Source organism: Kryptolebias marmoratus, linkage group LG13 (genome assembly GCF_001649575.2).
Source record: "Kryptolebias marmoratus isolate JLee-2015 linkage group LG13, ASM164957v2, whole genome shotgun sequence".
NCBI classification, from domain to species: Eukaryota; Metazoa; Chordata; class Actinopteri; order Cyprinodontiformes; family Rivulidae; genus Kryptolebias; species Kryptolebias marmoratus.
In genome coordinates, this window is record NC_051442.1 from 1490248 (window position 1) to 1509027 (window position 18780).

At 42.9% G+C, this 18780-nt stretch overlaps 1 protein-coding gene across 3 annotated transcripts in view; it reads left to right on the forward strand.

Annotated features, from left to right (window-relative positions):
• Positions 1-384: 384 nt before the first annotated feature.
• Positions 385-18780, forward strand: part of si:dkeyp-23e4.3 (rho GTPase-activating protein 7) — a 36132-nt gene continuing 17736 nt past the window's right edge. The window contains exons 1-2 of one of the 3 annotated variants that reach the window (XM_037979046.1): positions 385-513; positions 1093-1189. Coding sequence is in view for 2 of the 3 variants with exons in the window: in XM_037979044.1 (XP_037834972.1) it covers positions 2779-2899 (121 nt within the window). In the remaining variant the exon portion in view is untranslated. Of the gene's footprint in view, positions 514-1092; positions 1190-2688; positions 2900-18780 lie in introns of those variants that run through there. The other 2 variants (XM_037979044.1, XM_037979043.1) reach the window with 2 other exon arrangements.

Consider the following 18780-nt stretch of genomic DNA (forward strand, 5'->3'; position numbering starts at 1 on the left):
CGACCTCCGTCCGACCGCCGCCGGCCTCCTCCTGCTGTCCAACCGCCGCCGGCCTCCTCCCACTTCATTTAGCTTTTAGCTACCATTCTGCTGCTTAACTTTTAGCCATCATTTTGATACCTTTAGCTAGCCTTCAGCTGCTTTTAGCTTTCAGTAGCGTTGTTTATATTTAAATGAAGCTAACATCCTTTGAAGGAATGCCTGTCGCCCACATCGAGCTTTAGCTCCTGTCAGCTGCTGCGGCCGTTTTGAATCTTGGCTCTTTTTATGCTAAAATATTAAACGAGTAAAATCTTTTAATTTCTGTTTTCAGTTTTCACCTGAAGCTGAACCTCAGCTGTTGTAACAACGCCTCCTGACCAGCAGGGGGCGACGTCACAGCAGCTGAGGTTCAGCTTCAGTAACGACCTGCAGCTGCGAGAGGAGCAGAAACTGAAGAGCTTCAGCTGTTTATCCTGATGTTTGTCTGCAGAAACGTCAGCAGAACCAGGAGAACCTGCAGAACCTGCACAGGTCAGTCCGCTGATCCAACCTCTGATTGGTTCTCAGGGAGTTTAGATTAATTCAGACTTTGAGTTTTACCTGTTGATCCTGAGTTTCCTCACTTTCTGTTTCCTGTTGTTACTGTTTCTGAATATTTTCTGCTTTTTTCAGCTTTGAAGTCTTTAAATCAACTTTATTTATAAACAAACCAGGCGGTTCAAAGTGCTGTTTTCTTCTTTTTGCTACTTTTAGCTTTTAATAAACTTTTAGCTTTTTTTTTACTAGAATTTTGGCAGCATTTTATTTTTTGAGCTTTAAACTAACATTTTGATAGTTGGCTTTTAAAGGGCTTTCAGCTAAAGTTAGTATTTTGTTATGTTTAGCTTTTAGCTTTAATGTTTTGCAGTTTTAGCTGTTTTACTGATTGTTTTAGATGCTTTTACACCTTCAGCTCATATTTTCAGCTCAGTTCTCTGTGTTAAACTGATGATAAATAAAGTTAAATATAAATAAAAGGTTTTATTTTAGCTCAGCTGTTTGATTTTAACTCCTTAAACTGAGTCTTTTCTCACATTTGGGTTTTAAATTTTTTAAATCGCCTCTTTGCAGTTTTCGATCCGCTGCTCGGCGGGTGTCGGAGCGCCGCCCCCTGGTGTCGGAGCGCCGCCCCCCCCTCCCACGGCGGCCATCGGAGCTCCTCTCTGCGGTGAGTCTCTCTCTGTTTTCTTGGAGCACCAACGTGTTTCTGATCTGTGAGGAGCTCTAAGGTTTATGGTGTTTTTAACCGCCTGGTTGTGAATGAGCGCCCCCTGGTGGCTGTCTGCAGTACAAGGTTTAAGCCCCGCCCCCTCCATGTAAAGATAACTTGCTGCTGTTTGTTCAGACGTTATTTGAACGATTAGTTTGAGTTTAGTTGCTTCGTGTGATTGACAGCTCGGGGGGCGGGTCCAGTCCAATGTCCCTGTGGACCTCCGGTTCTGGATGATGTCAGAGGCTCAGACGTCGGTTCTGATGAAGCTGTGGTGGACAGAAGGTTGATCTGATCTTTAATTTAAAACAAAAAACCTGAAACTCGAGAGAAGTTTGCTGAAGTTTTCCAAGCAGAGGCCGAAGATTCAAACGCTCGGTGTGTGTGTGTCGGTCCGTGTGTGTGTGTGTCGGTCCGTGTGTGAGGGTGTGTGTGTGTGAGGGTGTGTGTGTGTGAGGGTGTGTCCTGCTGTCGTCTTTAACCCGGAGTAGAAGCCATTTCCTGTTTTCAGTTTAGCCAAGTCCTTTAACCTCCCACACAAACGATCACAGAAACCACAAACACTCGTCAGAGCGGCTCTCTCTCACACACACACACACACACGCACTAACACACACACTCTGTCTTTAATAACCAGAGGAAGTTCTCAGACCCTTTCTGACCCTTCGTCAGGAGCTCCTTCTCGTTCTTTGGAGGAATAAAGATGAATATTAACGGATCATCAGGTTCAAACAGGTGTTAGCACAACGCCGGGGCGGAAAGACATCAGCAATACCCCCCAGAGAGAAGCGGTTGAAGGGTCAAAGGTCATTTCCAAACTGTCTGGAGTCCATCTACCTACAGAGAGAAAAATGAGTTTAACGTTGAGTCCAGCTGCCTTTTCAGCAGATTCACCCCGAAGGTCAGACTGTGCAGTGGCACGAAATGAGCTCGGCCTCAGTGAGCAGGTCAGAGGTCATGGCAGGACAACTAGTTTGATGGTTCTGATCCAGCAGCTCTTCCAAAGGGAGTCGTTCTTCGAGGTTGAGTTGTTGTTGTTGTTGATCCATCCAAACCTTCGGCTCGTTCAGCTGACGCCAGCTGGGACTTTTACACTTTTCAAACTGTTTAACTTTATTTACAAATGTCCTCCACATAGAAACACACGGAGATGTTTTTATTTCTCTCTGAAATCAGCTTCAGCTGCTGGCTCTGATTTTAGCTGTTAGCCTTCGGCTGCTGTTAGCTTTAACGGCTCAGTTTCAGCTGTTTCAGTTCTCAGCTTTCCCACTGAACTTCCACAGAAAATGTATTTTCCTGAATGTCTTTGAAGGACGGAGGAGTTGGACTTCAGTGAGGACATTTATCATCCCGATGCTCCGTCGGGTCCCAGAGTCTCCTCCCCCTCAGCTCCAGATGTGACTCCCACCCACAGCTGGAGGAGGAGGAGGGGCATCAAGTGACAGCTCCTCTTCCTCCTCTTCCTCACTCTGAGGTCCGGACTGTCCTCAGGAGCTGGACGCGTCTGGTTTTCCTTCGCTCGGGTTTCTGGGACGATGTGACGGATTATGTCTCAGCCGCCGACAGGAAGGAGCCGCCTGAGGAGATCCTTCAGCGAACACGTGAAGGACTCCACCAACCGGGCCTGGGACGGGTTCTGGAGGAGCGTGAGGGAGAGGCGGCTCTGGGGTGAGTCCGGGTCTGGACTCGGGTCCTGGGTCTGGACTCGGGGTCTGGGTCTGGGTCTGGGTCCGGGTCTGGGTCCGGGTCTGGACTCGGGGTCTGGGTCCGGCTCTGGACTCTGGTCTGGGTCTGGGTCCGGGTCTGGACTCTGGGCTGGGTCGGGGTCCTGGGTCTGGGTCTGGGTCTGGGTCTGGGTTGGGGTCCTGGGTCTGGGTCTGGGTCCGGGTCTGGACTCTGGTCTTGGTCGGGGTCCTGGGTCTGGACTCGGGGTCTGGGTCCGGGTCTGGACTCTGGTCTTGGTTGGGGTCCTGGGTCTGGACTCGGGGTCTGGGTCGGGGTCCTGGGTCTGGGTCCTGGGTCTGGACTCAGGGTCTGGGTCCGGGTCTGGACTCTGGTCTGGGTCTGGGTCGGGGTCCTGGGTCCAGGTCTGGACTCAGGGTCTGGGTCCAGGTCTGGACTCAGGGTCTGGGTCTGGGTCTGGACTCTGGTCAAACTGGTTTCTGCTGTGAGGAAACGGGGAAATAATCTGAGAGTTTCTGCTGAAGCTTAAACGCAGAAATGTTTCCAACAAAACGTCTAAAGATCCCAAACTGAGAGCTAAAAGAAGCCGAACACCAGCTGAAGGCTACAAATGGCTACAATGCTCGCTAGAAGTAGCAGAAGGCGAGCTGAAAGCTAAAAGGAGCAGAAGAAGAATTTATGAAAGAAGAGATGATCTTCATGTGTTTCTGTGGATGAATAATAATAAATAAAGTTAAATGTTTTGAAAAGTTAAAATACAGAAGTTACAGCAGCCTTCGGCTGAATGAGCCGAATGTTTTGATCTAAGAACAGCTAAAATGACACAAAGTCTGTTGTTAGAAATAAACAGGTTTTATTCCACTTCCTGTCGTCAGAACCAGATGTTTTATTATTAATAACCTTCAGCAGCTGGAAGTGACAGCCCAAATATGGTCGTCCCTTCGCCGCGCGCACGCTGCCGTCTTCCAAACAGAACCGGGGCCGGCCGGGTTCTGTAAACACCGTGAAACTGTCCAGAACCTCCCTGCGGATCTGAGCCGGAGGTTTTATTTAAACATCGAGAACGTTCGGCTGCGGGGCGAGCGAAGGGCGAGAGAGCGTGCACGTGGGAGAGCGCGCACGTGGGAGGAAATGAACGGCGGCGTTTGAACGAAAACAAACGCGCCCCTCGTCTCCCAGGAGGAGTTTACTGATGAGAGCAGGAGCTAAAACTGGACCAAAAACTCAAAATAAATGACTCTCAGCTACTACCACAGCTGGCTTTAGCTGAATAACTGAGCTGGAACTGTTTCTGTGTTTGCTGAGGTTGGTTAGCTGTGGCGGCCATCTTTAATCATGTTGACTTGTTGATGTAAATCCAGTCTGGTTCAGGAGATGTTAAATGTTCCTCACTACAGAATAAATCTGCCCAGAAAAAGAAGCCGAAGCTGCTGATGTTCGGCTCGCTGACAGCTGAAGAGTTTCGTCTGAGCCGCAGCCGAAGGAGCCGAAGGAGCCGAAGGAGGCAGCCGGGGGAACGTTCACTCAAACTCTGAGCTGGTTTAGTTTATTCCCGTCCTCCAGAACCTGAACAGAAACTTCGGCTCGTTGGTTCAAAGCCGAAGTTAAAAGGAAATATTCAATAAATTCTTCGGCTCAGATGTTGTTCTAAAACCTGGACTAATGCACCCCCATACCATCAGAGAGGCAGGCTGACCTCAGTTCTCCTCTTTGGTCCAGAGGAGACACATTTGTTCACATCTGGCTTCTTTTTTGCCTGATAGAGCTTTAAGCAGCACAGTGAACTGTGTTTACAGACAGTGATCCTGAGCAGAACCAGAACCAGCCTTGACCTTTGACCTCAGAGGTTTCTACTCTCTGCCCATCTTTCCTTCTGACAGATTCAGCCTCTAAATGTTATTTTTAGCTCCTCTCCTGTCTGACCTGCTGATATTTAACCTCGTTAGTAACTAAAAGCTCCTCCAGATGTTTCTGATTCGTCCCTCTAACCTTTACAGCCTTTTGTTGCTTCTGGTCCAACTTTTTTTTTAGACATTTTACAGCCTAAAATTCAAAGTTACCGTGTATTTTTTCCCTATAAATTAGTTTTAAACAACCGATATATTTACTGTGAATAAAACCTAAATCATGTTTTTTGGTCTCAGATCATTTTTTGTTTTTATTTAAATTTTAAAAGTCCTAATTTTGTCCGTTTGGTTGTAGAGCAGCTGATGTTTTAAATCTGGACTTTCAGAACGGCTCAACTCAAAGAAAGAAGGTTAAATAATCTCATGTAGTCGTTAATCTCCCCATTCAGCAGTAATTTTAATTAAATTCAGCTGGAGGAGCTAAAACAGCTGAAATCCTCCTTCACATTAATGCATCGCTGAATTTAATGACAACTTTAGGATTAATCAGGACTTTTAAACCAGCGGAAAGCCATTATTTTTCCCCTGATTGCTTTTTTTTGAGTCTTCTTCTCTCGTGTTTAGCTCGTGTTCGCCTAATTTAGCTGAAGTCTGAGGTTTCACCTGCTGAAGTTTCTTTGTAAACTCATTAAAAGCTGCAGCGACAGACGGTTTGAAGGCTTCAGATCATCGCAGGTTTCTCAGCCGAAGGGAAATTAAGGTTTTTACTTTTTCGGCTCCGATCTGAAAACTTTAGGTCACTTCCTGCAGCTGCTTCGGCTCTTCTTTTTTTTCTTCTTTAGCTTCATCTTCATCACCGGCTGTTTTTGCTGAGTCAGCGTTCAAATTAGTTTCCTGTTTATCGTCTCATCAGAACGTTTACTCCTGCAGACTTTCTGCTATTTTAGCCGTTCTTACTTTAAAACCTTCGGCTCGTTTGGCTGTCGGCTGCTCTGACTTTTGGTTTTTCTAACTTTTATACTTTTCAGAATATTTAACTTTATTCACAAACATTTTTTTCCCATAGAAACACAGAAATCTCTTCAGTTCCTCCAAAACCTCTGAAATCTGCTTCGGCTGCTGATTGTTTCCTTATGCTACTTAGCTTTTAGCTACTTTAACTACATTGTAGCTCCTTTTTAGATTTGCTAATTTTAGCTACAGTTATGCAAATATTACCATCCTCGCTTCACTGACCCGTTTGCTCATTTTAGCAGCTGTTTCGTTAATTTTAGATGCTGTTTTAGTCGTTTTAGCTGCTTCTGCTAGTTTCGGCACTTGACATTTACAGAATATTTATTTTTAAGAAAATTACATTTTTCTCCTTTTTAAAAAGATAAATTTTTGCACAAATCAAACCAGAATAAATCCTGAGGTAAATAATTGAATGTTTTTCTGAGCAGTGGCTCCTTCAGGGCAGCAGACTCTTAATATTTCCTTATTTCCTGTTTGGCCCCTGAGGGCCTCAGAAGCTGAACTTCAGCTGCGGCTGTTTGACGACCTGGAGAGAGAAATCCTGACAGGTTGAAGCTGAGGAGTGTGTGTGTCTGACAGGTGTGTGTGATGGTGATGGATGGGATGGAAACTATAAATCCTCTCAGCTGAACCTCCAAAAAACAAAATAAATTAAAAAAATAAAAATACTCAGGATTTTATTTTTTCCAGTTAGAGCCGCTCCGGTTTCTGTTGGGCGACATTCAGTTAGCGGCAGCCCCGCCTCTCGTTAGCGGCAGCCCCGCCTCTCGTTAGCGGCAGCCCCGCCTCCCGTTAGCGGCAGCCCTGCCTCTCGTTAGCGGTTAGCTGGCTAAATGTTCGGCTGCGGGGGCATTTGCGTCTCGGTTTGTTCGCCTCAGGGAGTCGGACATTCAGGCGAACAAACCTTCGAGGCTTCTGATCTGTGAAGGTTTCAGAAACTTTTTGTCTGCCTGTCGCTGCGTTTTGACTCTTTGTTAAGATGGCCGACACGCCGCAGAAACCAAAAACGGCAGGTCGGACTCGGCGGCGTCTTCCCGCTGTTTGACCTGTAGAGTCTGTGATGGAGCTCATTGCACGGTCTGACCTTCAGGGTGAATCTGTCTGAAATGTTTCCTCTTCTCTCTGTGGAGTGATGGACTCCAGATGACCTTTGACCCTTCCCAGCAGCTGCTTCTCTGAGGTCATTGCTGATGCCTTTCCGCCCTGGCGTTGTGCTAACACACACCTGCTTCTCGTTTAGTTTTTAGTTGAATTTATTTAACTTGAAGTCTGATTTACAAAAACCTTGAAATATTTCCCAGTTTTCTGTTTTATTGGTTAATTTTTATCTTTCTGCCACGCTGAAGTTGTTTTTTGCCAGGAGGTGAATTATTTGTCCTCTCCGTCTTTTAATAAATTCAGTAACTCACTCGACGCCGCCTCTGCTGCGGCGCGGCGTTTTGACGAGCTTCTCTTGGAGCCGCGTTGTTTCAGACGTCAGCAGACAGTTCGCCGCCTGCAGATGTTTCCGTCTGTCAGAGATGACAAAGAGGAGGAGAGGAGGGTTCTGTTCTCCGCCGCCTGCAGCGACGGGAGCGTTCGTTTTCTGAAGCAAACTGTGAACAGAAAACATCTTTTAATCTTCTGACCTTCAGACGTTCACCTGCAGATCTTTGGATAACAATCATCTGAAGGAACCGGCCGCTTTCTTTTATTTTTGAAAAGCTTTTCTAATTTGAGCCGATTTTTCTCGGCTGCTCTTCGATCGGTTCGGTCGTTATTGGAGCTGCGTTTCAGCCGCTCCTTAAATCTTTCGGCCGGTTTGAGAAAACCTCGGCTGAATCCAGGCGGGCCGGGAGATTTATATTTTACAGAATCGCCCTTAGCTCCACATGGAAGAAAATTACACAAAACAAAAAGTAACAGAACAAATAAAACGTTAAACTCACTCCAAGCCTCTCAGACAGTTTGAGTCTGAGTATCACCGACGGGAAATAAATCCACAAATGGCTGCCGTAGGGTTTCAAAGCGTTGAATATCTAATGCAGCTGCTTGCCGTACCATCAGTGAAACAAACGGGTCGATGTTCGTGTCTCGTTGGACAATGTCCAGAACGTCTCAAACCTTCCTCTCTCTGCTTCCTTGGTCTGAATGATGATTGAAATATTTTGCTAACAGGCAGACGGAGGCACAAACGGGAGGTGATAACGAGAGTATAACTCGTTTTAAACTTCCTGTTTGCCTCCTGCAGCGTCTGACATTTTCTCTGCTGCTGTAAAAACTTTGTCATCACTTTTCAAGGATCACTTTTTTATTTTATTTTTTTTAAACCGGTGTGAAAGGAAAGTCTCTCTGGAACGCCGCCTCCGAGGGATTTTCCTGCTCATTCATCATACGTGTCAGCCGGAGTTACTCCTCAGATCAACCCCACTTTCCTTTTCCTTCTTCTCAGCCTTTTTTATTTTTTTACATGAAAATGTCTCTTTCTCCTTCATCCCGTCCCCCCCACGAGGTAAAATAATAAAAAAGAGATGCATTTGTCTCTGGGTGGCCGAGCTTCAGCTGCTCTCCTGGAAACGCTGAGTCGGCGTTCTGTTTTTATTCTTTTCTGACTCGAACCGTTCGGCTCTTCAGCTGCTGGGGCTTCGGCTTTTTGCTTTTATACTTTTCAACAAATATAACTTTATTTAAAAATAAATTCCCAATAAAACAGATTCTTTAATTCATTCAAACTGTGTTTTATGCTGCTTTTAGCTACTGTTCTGCTTTTTTAGCTTTCAGCTACAGTTTTGCTACCACTTTGCTTCCTTTAGTTTTTAATTTTAATTAATACACTTTTGCCAATTTAAAATCTTAGCCACAAATTTGCTAATTTTACCTTTTAGCCACAGTTTTGTTACCGATAGCTTTCACCTACCATTTTACTACTTTTAGCTTTAAGCTACGGTCTTGATAATTTGTTGGCAATTTTACCTTTTAGCCACAGTTCTGCTTATTTTAGCTTTTAGCTATGATTTTGCTAATTTGAAACTTTCAGCCACAGTTTTTAATTTTACTTTTTAACTCTGGTTTTGGTCATTTTAGCTTTTAACTAACTAATCTTCTGCTTTTACCTTTTAGCCACAAATTTGCTACTTATTACTTTAAGCTACCATTTAGCTCATTTAAGCTTTTAGCTGCTGTTGGGATCATTTAAAATTTTAGCTACGGTTTCGCAAATTTGACCTTAGCAACAGTTTTGCTCCTTTTAGCTGATTTTACTGTTTTTAGCTAATTTTGGCTTTTAGCTGTTTTAGTTACTTTTAGCTTCCAGCTGTTGTTTTGCTTCTCTTTTAGCTCCGTAAGCAAACTATGTCTTCGGCTTCTGTCAGCTGTTTTCGGCTCGTTCTCTCTAACTCTGACCTGCTTTTCCGCCGCGGCCCCCGGAGCAAACGGATCCCGGCCGGGCTGAAATCCATCACGCCACCCGGGCGCCTTATCGCCCGGGGGGGGGACGCGGGGGACGGGTGGTCCTAACAGGGAGACGAGGAGGAGGAAGATGAGGAGGAGGAGGAGGAGATCAGAGGTGAAATGAAGCCGGGGTGGTTTCATGGAGCAGCAGGAGGCTCAGGTGGGATGAAGAGAAGATGAGACGATAAAGAGTCGCTGTCCGAAACGTTCCGGGGCTAAAATATCAACTTTATCGTCTAATAATTAATAAAATCATTATTTTGCTTTAATTTAGACATCCTTAAAATGTTGTTTCAGTTAGTTTATTAACCCGTTCAGGTTGGAACCTCAGCTCTTCTCTTTCCGTCCTTTTTTTGGTTTTTAATGAAAATTTATGGTGATTAAAAAAGAATAAAAGATGGATCTACCTCCCAACTCAGAGAGAATTAAAGCAACATAAACAGGAAATGCATGTCGCCCGCCAACCTGCGGGTCAGAGTTTTAAACGACCTGATCTGTTGGGGATGATGCTCAGCTACTACCACACCAGGTTTCAGCTCCGTATCTGTACGGCAATAACTGTCTTGTTTGTAGCGGCCATCTTGAAATGGATTGATTTCAAAAAGGTAATCAGTTGATGTACATCCAGTGGTTTTCCAGTGGTTCAGGAGATATTTTGCTAACAGGCTGAAAATCACGTGTGCAGTAGAAGGCAGGTGAAGCTGTCCTGAAGATTTGAATTATTCCATCTGTTGTTTGATGAACTGAACTTTTATTTTGGCCAAAGGTCTCTTAAAATTGTCTATTAGTATTAGTAGTAGTGGTGGTGGTGAACTGTCCTTTTAGGAGCTTCAACAAACCCAAAGACTTGTGAAATTTAAAGTATTCTTTGTTAAATTCTTCATTTTGACCTAAACCAAACAAGAAGTTGACCATTTTGGATCAAAGGTGCCATTTTGGGGTTTTAAACCTGTTGAATTTGAAGAAACTCCTCCAAGAGATTTTGAAGTATTTACTTTAAACTTGGTCAGTTTACGACTAAAGTATGGAGCTCCAAAATGGCCAGGAATGATCTTTGTTCAGAGCTGAACTTATGTCCAAACATGGCTAAATGTTAATGTTATTTCAACCAACCCTTTGTTGTTCCTTTACTTTAATGTACAGGTATGAGTCGGACATTTTGGTTTGAATTTTGACGCCACTTTTGCCCATTCCAATCCTTACATTTGAACCAACTTCTAGGGATTTTGAAGCCTAAATGGCCACCAGGTGTCGCTGCAGAGAAACTCTGATCTTCATCACAACATGTTAGTTTACGTCCTAATCTCCGCGCTCAGGTTGTCTTTTTGAATTTTTTTGTTTTCATATTTGTGGTCTTATAAAACATGACGATAAATGAACCAAGAAGTCTGAGAAAATTCCTTCAGTGTGACGGAAAAAAGGAGAAAATATAAAGAAACAAAATCAAAATGAGCACTATACAAAATATGACAACAAAAACTGACTACATTGTTTTAATAACTTCACATAAAATTCACCAAATTATGAGTAAAATCTTTTCCATCTGAGCTTAAGTTTTAGTTTCCTGTGACGCTCAGTGACCCACTTTAAAACATAAAATGAATCAAATCTGAGTGTTTATCAAAACGTTTCACATGTTTCTACACAGAATAAAGTCTGAAGTAGTTTAAAAAAAATTAGGAGCCTTTCTCAGGTCTGAAATAAACCCAGAAAAACATCGACCCCCCGTAGATCCAACCCAGGAGCTTTTAGCTCTGCAGGGTTTTACCGGAGTCTCCGGTAAATCTGTTAACCTACATTCAGCTGTTTAATTCTGCAGCTGTGAGCTCGTTGGCCTCGTTTTTCTCTGGGATGTAGAGAGATTTTATAGTAAAATGTTCCTACACAGTTTTCACTATAAATTATTATTATTATTATTATTGTTCCTGATAAACACAAAGCAGAACGGCGAAACACCGGAAACCACTCCGGTAAAACTGCTGTTTACGGTTTTCACGAAGCTGAAGGGCAGGTTTGGATCTGTTGGTGTTTCAAAGTGGGAAAACAGATAATTTCGTTTTTTTTTTTGTTATAAAACTATTTGTAGAGAAACATTTTGAATTATTTTTATTCAAAGATGTGGATGTTTTTCCATTTTTAGCTGCAGCAGATTTCTGTCTTTGTGAGAAACAGATTTCTGAAATTGAAAACCATCTGTGAAATTAGAGTAATTTACTTAAAAATTTCAGTTTTATTTGTTCAGAAATGGCACACAAGAAAAGAGAAACATTTTGAATATTTTATAGATGGGTTTGGTAGAGAAGTTTTGAAAAACTAATAGCTTACCTGTTTTAGATAGGTCTTTGAACAAACTCAGTTTGGTTTGACTGAGTTTAATTTTGACCGGATTGATGAGCTAACGACTAGTCCAGTCGAGGCAAAGTTTCTCCATTTAAGTTGTTTATGTATCGACCCAACACTTATTCACAGGTCAGCGTTAAAGTGAATTAAACCAGAATCTCAGTTGGCTGCAAATGTTGGAAAATAAAATTTACAGGAGAAAATGAAAATGTGCTCATTTTCATTTTTTTCCGAATATGTTTAAAATCAATGCGACACAGATGTGAGGAGGTTTAGAACCTCTGCGAACGTTTCCAGACATTTTGGGAACTCTTTCGTGAACGCTGTTCTCAACAAACAATCCTCTTAAAATGGTCAAAATCTGGACTGAAGAAACACTTCAGCTGATAACAATCAGTAATAACTTGTATTATCTGACGAACGGTTGTATTTTCTGTTTTTATGCTTTTTTTCTCCACTGTACTCTTGTTTTTTTTTCCCATCCTTCAATCTGCTCATCTTTGTCACTATATCTCCTCCTCCTCTTTATCATTTCTCTGCTATGGCCTCTGGTCATAATGTCATGATCTTTACCGGTCAATGATTTTCAATAGCTAAAGGTGGCCTGACCTTTCCGTCAAATCCTTCCTTCTGAAACACGGAGAGGCAGCTTGTTGTGACAATCAGCTCTTTTTTTGGCTCTCTGGTGTAAACTGTATGCAAACTATCTGGGAAATGGCTTATATTATTTTATTATTATATAAACGCTGTGAAAAGTTCAACAGAAAGTTGGTCACCAACTGATTTCTGTAGTTTGGTGGTGAGGTTGAAATTTTGAAGCATCTCTTCAACGCCAAACACTAATGTAGAACCAGAGTGGTCCAAAACCAGGGTGGAAAATGTTCTGTTGTGTTTTGGTCGCTTTAAGTTCTTCTCTTGGTCTGAATCCAAGAGTGGTTTCAAGTTGTTGGTTGAGAAATTGAAGAGAGAAAGTATAACTCTGGTCAGATTGACGAGCTAGTCAGCAAGAATTCAGAGGTTGATGTGAAGGCCACGTGATAAACTTTTACATCGGCTGCCATTAATGCCAGAGCAGGAAGTGGGTTGTTTGATGATGAATTTTGAATATGTTCAAACAAAACTGAAACAAATTTTTGTTGTTGCAGACGTTGCAGGCATCTAGAACCAGGTTAATTTCTATCATTTTAGTGTTAAAGCTGTTTTGATACAGGCTAAACATTAGAGGCTTCAGCAACAAATGTCCAGATCTGAGAACCACAATAATAACTACAAAACTGTAATTTTTCAAAGCTGGGTGCTCAAAATTTGGCCATATGGTCTCAAACATTCAGAAATCAGTGAGACAACAGCTGAAAATTCTTCAGTTTTGTCATAATTTGAGTCACCAACTGGTCTCTAACAGTCTCAGCTCAGTCAGATGGAGAACAATCCGGCTGAAGTTGTGGAGAGACTTCAGGTCACCTCCGGTCAGGATTCGATGAACCCTGACAGCACAACGCTACACCAGCAGCCTCCTGTCTGCACGTCTTACCCCTCCTAGACGGCGCCCTGGCACAGTCTGTCAACAGACACCCAGCGGACATGTTCAGCTACACTTAACCAGCAGAAAATCCCCTGATTTTTGCTTAAAGAGAAAACCATTTTCATGTTAAGGTGCAACTTTATAAATAACTAAACAGATGTGACTTTCTAATTAAATCACTCTTGAGACCAAAACAGAGTTTGTTGAAAAGCAGGTCATAAAACTGTAGTTTCGCTACAAAAAGCAGCTTAAAGTCCTGATGTTTTCCTGACAGTGATGCAACTAATGCGTCTGTTGATCTTTCTTTGTCGTATTAGATGTTTAATTTGGAAGGTATTTCTACGTCTGTTTAAGAGTTTTGAACTTTCTAAAGGTCTCATGCTTGCAAACTGTATTGATCCATCAGCGGTATGTGATATTTCTTATTATTAAGTCTGGCATTAAGGCAAATGTCAGAGGGATTTTAGCCCCAAAGCCCAGGGACTGAGTCACCGGGGCAATTAGGATGGTAATTAAAGTACTTACTGTTCCATTGGAGTGGAAATTTCAGATCCCCTGCTTTCATTAGTCTCTCTGCGCCTCATTATGTTCATTCTGATCCACACAGATTGACAGCAGAACACAGAAATCTCTCCAGATCAAGTGTAGAAAGTATTAAATATGTATTTACTGATATTTTCTTGAGTTTTAGGTAGAAATTACTTGGAAATCTGCAAAACAAATGGACTGGACTCGTTTTGTTAGGTCAGAGTAACGAGTTCCTCGGATGTATTCTGATAATCTGTTGGTTTATTTACGACACTTTAATCTTTGCAAGACGTATAAACACAGAACAGTTAAAAGTTGCTGTGTGAAACTAAACTATTGGTTTTACAGAACCCTCCAACCTGCAGAATGGTTAAACCAGACAAAATATTCAGCAAGCCTGTAACTGCCTCTACATCTACAACTGAACCCAATTCAAGTAGATTTAATTTCCACCAATAATCTTAATGTTTGGAGAAGTTTAACTTTATCAACTCGAGGTAAAAAGTATGAGGGGATCTTCAGACAAGTTTAACAGTCCAGAAAAATACTGAAGACAAGAGAATCCGACAGGAAGTGATCCTGAGAAAAGAAGAAATCTTTAAAAATGCAGGAAATAAAACCCAGCAAGAAAAAAAAGGTTAAGACAGATTGAGCCATAGATCCAGGTCAAGAATGTGCAACAAAAAGACCCAAATCAGAGTCCTGTCCTGGGCAAACAGCCAAACCTGAGCTCCTCTCCTCCTTCCACCCCCACCCCTCCTCCAGAAAATACAAAAATACAAACATCAGCAGATTTAAAGCAGCAGCAGAAAGAGTGTATTCAACACTGGCAGCTTAAATATGACGCCTCATTAACACTTCAGGACCGGATAATAAATCATCGGTAACACAGCAGCCTAATTTTATCCTGTTCCTGAGTTATCCCCCGTCGCTCCCATCAATGGACCTCGGAGTGGGGGGGTTGGGGACAAAGAAGTTGGTTCCTGTCAGAGAAATTGGAAATTAGGTTTTAGAAACAAAGTTCTGGAGGGAAAAGAGCAAAGAAAGGCGACTGATGGATGATTCTCTCAGCAAAATGTGAAGTAATCTCCAAACTTAATCCGATACTCGGTGTTTCTCTGTTTTGTTGAGGTATACGGGTGAAAAGGGTCACTCAGAACATGTGGTTCCCAAAGTCTGGGTCTGGACCTTACTGTAGACATAAAACGCCGATTGGGAGGTCTTAAGATGATCCCCGGGAATCAAACTGAAGGTAAAAAATGATTTATACAAGAACCAATCGTCCACTTTCAACGGCTCATCTGTGGTCGGATCACAGAGGCAGCAGGTCCAGGAGGGAAACCTGGATCTGGGTCCTTCTGAGGGTCCGGATCCAGGTCCTCCCAAGGACCCCAGATCCAGATCCTTCTGGGGGTCCTGGATCCGGATCCTCCTAAGGGTCGCAGTTCCAGGTCCTCCTGAAGCTCCCAGATCTGGATCCTCATGATCATCCTTGTTCCAGATCCTTCTGGGGGTCCCGGATCCGGATCCTCCTGAGGGTCCCATGTAGTTCCCAGGCCAGAGAAGATACACACTGCTGTGAAAAAGTACACATTTATTCTGGTTTTACATTTTTGTTACACTTAAATGTTTCAGCTCATCAACCAACCTGAGTTCATACAAAATGCAGGTTTTAAATAGTTTCATTTATTAAGACTAAGAATATATCTGAACTGACCTGGACCCTTGGAAGAAAAGTAATTGCCCCCCTTGTTAAATCATGAATTAACTGTTAGTTTTAATTTTTTTTTAGAGGTTTCACTCCCTAAACTCAGGCCTGATTAATGCCAGACTTGTAGAATCAAGAAATCCCTTAAATAGAGCCGTTATCTACAAACAGAGAGAACATGGAACTGTGTTGAACCATCGACAGCTCATCCAGGAGGTCCCAGAAGAACATCTGAGGAGCAGAAATGAGTTTCATGACCAAAAACGACACTAAGACCCATCTCACATTGACAGCAAATATGTCAGTTTGGAAGCATTAGCCTAGCTTAGCCTAGCACCTTCCCTGGAGACGATGTCAGCAGCTTCTACTCATTAAGAAGCTGTTCAGACTCCTTAATAACCCGTGATGGAAGACTCTGGTTCTGCAGTCCTGTCCCCATGATGGAGGCCTTCATCCTCTCACCGTGGACCGAGTGCTGAGATGGTCGGGAAGCTCGGGCTCAGATCTGTATATTCCCAGCCCGGTGGGTTTGGAGACCTCTCACCCCTCAATAAATGAAACTCTTGTTTAAAACTGCATTTTTGTTTGTTTATTCAGGATATTAACATTTATTTGATGATCTGAAACATACAAGTGTGGCAAAAAACGATCTTTATTCACTGCAGCGTTTAATGCCTTCAGGAAGAGGCGGTGTTCTTATCAGATACCACCTCAGCTGACTCCTTTCGACGAGGAGGAGCAGCGACTCGACTCTGAGCTCCTCATTCTGTCACGCCGCATAGTTCAGCTGCTTGGATCCAGTTTGTTGTTTAGGTTCTGTCATTCTACAGCACCTGAGCTGTTTGTTTAGCTTTGACTTTGACTTTTTCTAGAGAATCAGACGGAGTTTGAGTTGATGATGATGTAGACGGTGAAGAAGGTCGCTGATGGTTCAGACAGACGTTCAGCCTTCAGGAGGAACCCGTTAATCACTCAGGGATTTCCTGAGCAGGCAGGCAGAACGGCACGTCCAGAAAAAGATCAGATCATCCGGTGGATCAGGGCGGAAACTTCCTGCGGTTGCGTCGTGGTGACAAAAAACTCTGCGGCCAAAAAAAAACACGCCGTTATTAGCAAAAGATACAGGAAGTAACTAACTCAGCTCTTTCTATGAAATCTCCAGATATATATTTTTTTTTTTATCACAAAACTTTAGTTTTGGAGTATATTTGGAATACATTAGGCAAATTCTGAAAAAGTTGGGAGTTAAAGTTTAAAAATGTAAAAAATAAAACCAAAGGCAATGATTTCTAAGTTTTATAAACATATTTTATTAAAAATGGAACATGGTAAACATATCAAATGTTTCAACTAAGAAATTCCACCATATTTTGGGGAAAAAAGGTAACTTTGAATTTTAGGCTGTAAAATGTCTAAAAAAAAAAGTTGGACCAGAAGCAACAAAAGGCTGTAAAGGTTAGAGGGACGAATCAGAAACATCTGAAGGAGCTTTTAGTTACTAACAAGGTTAAATATCAGCAGGTCAGACAGAAGAGGAGCTAAAAATAACATTTAGAGGCTGAATCTGTCAGAAGGAAAGATGGGCAGAGAGTAGAAACCTCTGAGGTCAAAGGTCAAGGCTGGTTCTGGTTCTGCTCAGGAACACAGTCTGTAAACACAGTTCACCGTGCTGTTTAAAGCTCTATCAGGCAGAGAAGAAGCCAGATGTGAACAGATGTGTCTCCTCCGTTCTGAGGTCAGCCTGCCTCTCTGATGGTATGGGGGTGCATTAGTCCAGGTTTTAGAACATCTGCTCCTATCCAGGACTGTTGAACAGACAGAATGGGACAACCTCAGGTCCAGATGTTTACAGACAGAATGGGACAACCTCAGGTCCAGATGTTTACAGACTGATGGGAGAAGAAACATCTGGAACATCTGTAAAGAGACGTGGTGCTGCCAGCAGATTCAGAATTACCCGTTTTGTTTTTAAATAAAAATGTTATTTTCTTAGTTTAAACATTAATCTGTTTTCTGTGTTCTGCTGTAAATAAAATCTGGGTTTATCAGATCATTTCATTATTTTTAATGTTTTTGCTGAAACTGCAGCTCTGAGCTGCTGTTTCGAGTTGAGTTTAAAGTTTTGCCAACTTTGGGATTCTTTATTTTATTTCAGTGTGTAAGTAACCGTAACTGTTTACAAACCTAACTTTTAGTCTCAGGAGTTGGGAAGATGAACTCCTCGTCTGTAACTTTCTGAGTTTAATTTTTCATGCCTGTTTATTCCCGGCTGCAGCTGCTCAGATATAAACACTTCTGGCTGCTGAGTTGAGTGTTTCCTCCGTGTCTCTTCATATTTGGTGCCGTTCTCTGAATCGCGTTTTAATGGAAACCTTCGGTTCCTTAAATGGAACCAAAAAAAGAAACTGTCAGTTTGACTTCCAGAGGGTTGAGTGTCGGTGTGACACAAACACACGAAGCGCCCGGTCGTACCGACACCAGAACCAGACGGGTCTGCAGAGGGAGGAAACACCAGAACCGGGCCGGGTTCTGTCTGTGGAAACTGCAGCTCCCGCTTCCAGTAAATGTCTGTTAGCAAAATATCTCATTAACCGCTGGAAACGTTCAGAACCAAATTAAAGGTTTGGGGTTTTTTAGCAGAAAAATGGCTGAGCTCAGACCTGGGGTGGTAGTAGCTGAGAGTCATCCTCATCACTCGACTCCATCTCGTCCCAACCTGAGAGGACCCGAGTTTAAAGCTCGGCGGGTGATATGCATTCCTTCTGTTTTAATTGATGGATGAAACTGAGTTTTTGTTCCTGAAGTTGGAAACTGTTTGACTGAACTTTATCTCCTGGAAAGTAAAAATATTCCTGATCCGGCTGTAAAGAGAGCACTTTAGGGCCGACTTTATTTGCCTTTTGCTCTTTAAATTTTCCATTAAGGTCCGTTTCAGAATCGGCTCAGAGTCCGACGGCCGGCTCCGCAGACGGCGATGGCGCCGCTCCACCGCCATCCCGCCGCTCCTGAATCTTTTATGGCTTCGCACTGATTTTTACTTTTATTTACATTTATTCTCGTCTTTCCATCGAGGCTGATCTCAAACGAGGCTTTTGGTCGTCGCAGTAAAAAAGAAAAGAAACGACTAAAAAACACAGGAAATTATTATAATTCTTGCTTCACGAGGTGGTCGTTTATGAATTAAGATGAAGCAACAGAACCGTACCTTTAAGAAGGGCGGAGCCACAAATTTGAGAATCCTGAGAAAATAATTTTTAAAATTTCTCCATAAATCTTTTGATATAAAACCTTTTGTTTCTTCTTTTTTTTAAAAGCTACTCGTTGTGAAGTCGTGACGCTCGTTCAGATGTTTAACTGCTCGTGTTGTAATTCTGACGAGACAAAAACAGGAACCGGCCTCGGGTTCGACTCCTTCGGTCTCTCCGGTCTCCGTCTTCGACTCCTTCGGCCTCTCCGGTCTCCGTCTTCGACTCCTTCG